This window comes from Antechinus flavipes, chromosome 3, assembly GCF_016432865.1.
Source record: "Antechinus flavipes isolate AdamAnt ecotype Samford, QLD, Australia chromosome 3, AdamAnt_v2, whole genome shotgun sequence".
NCBI classification, from domain to species: Eukaryota; Metazoa; Chordata; class Mammalia; order Dasyuromorphia; family Dasyuridae; genus Antechinus; species Antechinus flavipes.
Genome location: NC_067400.1, coordinates 172,859,294 through 172,865,293, shown reverse-complemented (window position 1 = coordinate 172,865,293; position 6,000 = coordinate 172,859,294). Strand labels below are relative to the sequence as shown.

Sequence of the window (6,000 nt, the reverse complement as noted above, 5' to 3'; positions counted from 1 at the left end):
CTATGGGCACTTGTTCAGTTTTGGTTGTGGCCACAGCTAGGAAATGTCTTAGGGAAAATTTGAACTCGGGAAGATTAGTCTTCTTGACTCTAGGCCTGACAATCTATCTTAGTCACAAATATTCAGTCACAACTGACAAATAATTAAACAATGTGTATTTCCTTTTATAATTATACATACATATTTTGTTTTGTTGTTTTTGTTCAGTCATTTCAGTTGTTTCCAACTCTTTTTGATCCCATTTGGGGTTTTCTTGGCAAAGATACTGAAATGGTTTGCCTTTCCTTCTCCAGCTCATTTTACAGATGACTAAATTGATCTGCCCAGGGTCACAAAGCTGGTAAGTTTCTAAGGCTTTCTGGACTGGACCACCTAGCTACCTTTTACACATATACATTTATACCTACATAAGCACATATATAATTGTTTATATGTTTGCCTATCTGCATATTGGAATGCTTCTACGGGTATCTCTGCATATATGTTTAAGTATATATCTCTGTGTGTGTATACATACATATATATTCTTATTATTGTGTTTTTGGTTTAAAGCTGTTGAAGCTTTTCCTTTTCTGGGACTCATATCAAGGTGCTGCCTTCCTCATAAAGCTTCCCTTTGACTCATCAGCTACAAATGATTGATTCTTCTTTAAATATCTCCTAGCATTCTGCCTGGACCACTGGTTTCTGCTTATGTAACTCTTTGATCACAATTATTTGTATAAATGTCTTCTCTCTTTATTAGATTGTAACATAGAAGAAGGTAAAATCTATATCATTTCTGTTTTTTTGTGTTTTTAATCCAGACACAGTACCCTGTAAACACTGGGTATTTAACAATAATAATAATAAATAAGTATTTTTTGGATGAGTGAATTAATGAGTGAAAGTCAAATGTTCCATTCTAGTAAGATCCTTTATAATTTGGGGGCTTTAAATTTGAGTTCTCTTTTTTTCCAGTGTTAACACAGGATTTTTCCTACTATGTCAACATTTTCACTTTGAGAGGAAGGGAGTAATATAAAAAAGAAGGAAATAGAGATGTGAAGAATACCTGGACTGGCTATTTTTAAAAGGAGGTGGCTAAGCATTTTTTGGAACACTTTACTCCAGATAAGAGAATGATACTGAAACTTTGATAGCCAACTCCTTATTATCTACATCAGTAGATGCACAATATGCACATTGCACAATAGAAGATACACATATATCTATTACATAAAGTAATCTGCTATTAAAATAATAAACATTTCCCATCCAACCCACATTTTAAAACCAGTCCTCAAAAAGAATAATACAAAAAGTGAAATAAAAGAATTTCATTTTTATCTACTTACCTAGTGAGTAGTGTTAATAAAGTTTAGGTATTTTAGTGAAACCCAATATTGTACCTAAGTTTTTGTATGTTAATTGAAATTACTTGCAAGTAGTAGTAGTAGCAGATCCTATCATCCTTTAGGTGTCTTAGGATAGACCAATGTGGTGAAGTGACAAAAGTGTGTCAGGAGAGACAGAGCCTTAAATCCTGCCTCTGACACTTACTAGTTGTGTTAATCTACCTGAATCTCAGCCTCCACATCTGTAAATGGGAATAACAGTACTTGGAAAACCTAGCTTCCAGGATTGTCATTAGGATCAAATGCAAAAATTAAAACATTATATGAGTATTAGCTATTTTATAAGATTTACAGATGAAAGAAACCTTAGAGATTAATTTATCCTAACTTCTCACTTTACAGATGGGGAGGTGACATGATGTACCCAAGAATACATAGTCAGTTTCTAATCAGAGCTCAAGACTCATGATTCAGTGTTTTTTCCACGGTACTACAACTAATTACAGTAAATTTCTCTATAAAGTCACAGAATGTTTTAGTAACATCATTTGTCTGAGGCTAGTTATAATATTTCTATAGTACTAAATATGTCCCTCCCCCAAGTAATACTGCTTAACAGTATATATATTTAATTTTAATTTAACACTTTTAAAATTAAGGATCTTGCTATATATTACAGACAATTGCATTATTTTGCTCTGTTTACAAAGAGTGGGATGAAACTAGAATCTATGGGAATAATTCTTGCTTTGCAATAATGCAGTCTAAGAATATAACCATTTCACTGGAGAAAATAAAGGAATGTATCCTTTAAGCTATTTTTTATCATCTAAAATGTAAGCCTCTAGAGAGGAAAAATTGTTTCATTCTTTGTATTTATTCCTAGCACCTAGTAGATGCTCAAATTTGTGGATTGCTTAGATAAAAACAGTTTGTTAAACTAATTGGATTTTTGATGTGTCCACAGTCAGAAACAGAAAACAGGTTTCCTGAATGTTTAACCCATCCAGGGCTTAAATATTTGATATTTTATGTAACCTCTCATGGCCTCAGTTTCTCATCTTGAAAATATTGAAGTTAGGGGCATCTAGGAGGGAGTGGATAGATAGAGCATGGGCCCTGATATCAGGAGGATTCCAGTTCAAATCCAACCTCAGACATTTGATACTTACTAGCTGAGTGACCTTGGACAAGTCATTTCACCCTGATTGCCTCACAAAACAAAATTTAAAATGATGGGGATGATCTGTTTTTTAAAACTATGATCCAGTGATTTTTTTTTTTCCTTTAGTAGGATGAATCTAATTGTGCATCATCTAAGCTTGGTGCTCTCGTGTTTCCTTCCCTTCCTCTCCCCTTAGTGACCGAAATACTCCCTTGTTTGGCAGGTTTCTTCAAGATATGTTCTAAGAACACAGAGGACAGAAAGATATCGTCTCTCAGGACAGACACAATGTTGTTCTCAGCCTAAATAGCTGCTGAGAAACCTCAAGGTTCTGAATATCATAATTATGAAAAGAGTATATTACAAAAGGAAATAATTTAATCTCACCTCTAAAGCAGAAATGGATTTGGTTTGACCTCTGTTTATTTCTTGGCTGGCCAGTCGGGAGGGCAATTTACACAGACTTGAAAGCTGAAAAGAGGCTAGGGAGAAGGGGAGGGGAGAACCTGGGGTTTTGCTTTAGTATGAGAGGAAAAAAAAAAAAACCAACACGTATAAATTGTAGAATTTTTTTCTTTTACTCAAAAAAAAAATGGCAATATATCTTTTGTAATTATGTATTTGGAAGGAAGTCCTTCCTCTACGTATAGGATTTTATTCATCTTGCCAATGTCCTAATGTAGATATTAGCACCTTCTTATTCCCTTTGTTTATTATTATTATCATTACCTTTCGATAAAGAAACTTTATATTGTGGCAAGTTAACTTGGGAAGATGAGCACCCCGGAGCCCCAAAGCAGTGCAATGCCTCTGGGTCCTAATGTCCTTATGAGTCAGTGGACTCAACAGCGAACCTCTAAAAGTGACTTCCCACTCCCCAGCACCTCCTCCCCACCACCTCCTCCCCCGCCTCCGCCTTCTCTCCAATGATAGACGCGACGAAATGGTGAGAAGGGTGATAGGTGTGCCTCCGTGGCTGAGCCGGGATGTAAACTTTATAAATGATTGGATAAGATGAAGAAAGCGACTCCCCCACAGCGCTCAGCATAGTTTCCCTGGCTCAGGCTGACAGTAGCTGTGCGCTCGCTCCGCCTGCCCGCCTGCACTCTGCACCCGCCCGGAGCCAGCGCTGCCTGCCCGGCTCCGGCTCCGGCTCCGGTTCCGGCTCGGCTCCGGCTCCGGCTCCGGCTGCGCTGGGCTCCAGGTCATTACTAGCTAGCCGAACCCAACCCCACATCATGCCGCCGCCGCAGCAGCAGCCTGCACCCGCCGCCGCCTTCAGTACTGTCCTGCTGCTTCTCTTGCTGGCTACCGACTCCTCGCAGAGTGAGTACCCCCGGCCCCAGCGGGCGCCTCCCTAGCTCGGCTCTGTCCTCTGGACAAGGGGGATCAGGGCACCGACCTGAAGAGCACTGAAGTGCCTGTCTTCCCACCACCACCCTGTCTCGCGTCTGACCTCTCTGGCTCAGAACTTGGGGAGGGGATCTAGTGCCCACCTTATCCATAGCTTCACCCCCTCCCCCAATCCCCACATCCACAATGCGACAGCAGCAAGCAGTAGCCCGGGCCGCCGCCGCCGCGGCCACAGCATCCCCCTTCCTTCAAGGGCACTCGGCAAAGTGCTCAATCCCCAGTCTGCTGCGACTGCAGAGCGTGCGTGTGCAGGAGGTGGGGAGGGGGAGAGCAGTTCTATCCCCTTGTTGCAAGCAGGGTGGGGTGCCGGTGCCTGAATTTATGGGTACCTCTTCTGCTTTCCCCCTTATCTCCCCCACTCTATTTCCCATCCGTCCCTCCCTTTCCCTCTCTCCCTTTCCCCTTTCCCGCCCCGGGCGTTGTGCGGGGTAGCGGTGCTGCTGCGGGCCCGGGAGGCAGCCCAGTTCCTGAGGCCGAGACAGCGCCGAGCCTACCAGATCTTCGAAGAGACCAAGCAAGGCCATTTAGAGAGAGAATGCATAGAAGAGCTGTGCAACAAGGAGGAAGCCCGAGAAGTGTTTGAAAACGACCCTGAGACTGTAAGGAGATTGGGACTGGGGGAGGGGGAGAGAATGGTTTGGGTGTATGCGTGGGACGAGATCTGGGGAGTTTAAATAGAACCCCTGGGGCGGGGTGGCGGGGAGAGGAGCGCTTAATCTGTCTCTACCGGAGCTGCCGGTGCATGCCTGCGTCCATGCATCCTTTCCCGTCCTTCTGTTCTGTACAACCCTTCCGTCCCTATTAGAAGCAGCTGGAATTAGGTCGCCAGCTGTCCACACAGCTGGGGAAGATGTTTGGAGGAGAAACCATTAGATAAATAATTTAAACCACATAACATAACTAGAGCTTTGCTGAATAGGGTTTTGAGGAAGCGCCGAGAAAAGTCCAATTCTCTTTTTCGATTCTGGATACACACGTTTAAACACACACATGATATGCATGCGCAGACGCTCTGGTTAGCTGATTGGGTGTCCTTGAGATTCTTTTATCACCTCTTCTTCCACTGATGGATTTCATGGTCTAGTTTTTGGTTTGGGGGAACATGTTCTCATTTCACATCCTAGAGTTTTTTTAAGTTTTTTTTTTAAGTTATTCCAAAGGGATAGAATGAGAAATGAGTGCAAGGTTGTTAAGGAGGACAGAGCTCTGAGGACACTCTCATATCTCTCTTTACTTTTTTTTTTAATTGATAAAAATCTTTAAAATCCTGCAGTTCAGCAAGAATAGAAAAGGCGTGTCTTGTAGTACTGCTAAGTAAAATAAAATCTACAACAGCAGACTTGTTATCTTTATGCGGAAACTTGAAAGACTCCCCAAAGTAGAAACTTTAGGGAAAATCCACTTTGAAATAATTAAGGAAACTACACACATACGTGTGTGTGTGTGAAAAATATATATGTGTGTGTTTTAGAAATAGAAATGTGGTGGGTCTTTTGTTTTTGAACCCATCTGGTTTCCCCCTTCTTATTTTCTTCCCTTTTTAGTTAGATGTTCTCGGAGGAGTCCGTCTCTGTTGTATTGTTTTATTTTGGGGGGAGGGAAGGGGAAGGGCTGTTAGCCTAGAGGAAAATTATTTTATTTTTTTCTCTGAAAGTAGAAGTGATAGAAGGCATTTTTTCTGGGAGCATCTTCCAAAGAATTATCATATCCGTGGAATTACTGTTTTATTTGTCTGCTTGCTTGTAAAGTCACCAAAGAAAACTTAGGGGGGGAGGGAGGGATCGGGAAGAAGTGGTTAACTAAGACTTTATGCAAAGGTGAGTGCCTTATTATTTCCAGTATTGCATGGTACTTGTGAAGAGGCAGCTGGCGGTTTGTAGACCACAGCTTGACTGCTGCTGGCAGAGAATATCCGTCTATTAATAATGCCTCTGGAGAGTGGTGTGCGTGTAAGCTTGGAAGGTGGGGACAGAGGAGTACTTGTATGAGAATTAACTGTCTTTATCAAGTGAATGTGTGTGTAAAGGAAGAGCACTGCTTTTCCCTTAGAAGTAGGTAATTAAAAGAATAAGTATATTGTAATTC

General features: G+C 41.5%; 1 protein-coding gene across 1 annotated transcript in view; it reads left to right on the top strand.

Moving 5' to 3' along the window:
* The first annotated feature begins 3,445 nt into the window (after window positions 1–3,445).
* GAS6 (growth arrest specific 6) overlaps window positions 3,446–6,000 on the top strand; it is a 97,324-nt gene continuing 94,769 nt past the window's right edge. Inside the window, exons 1-2 of the mRNA XM_051984254.1 lie at window positions 3,446–3,828; window positions 4,348–4,514. Coding sequence (XP_051840214.1) covers window positions 3,741–3,828; window positions 4,348–4,514 — 255 coding nt within the window. The 5' untranslated portion in view covers window positions 3,446–3,740. The remainder of the gene's footprint in view (window positions 3,829–4,347; window positions 4,515–6,000) is intronic.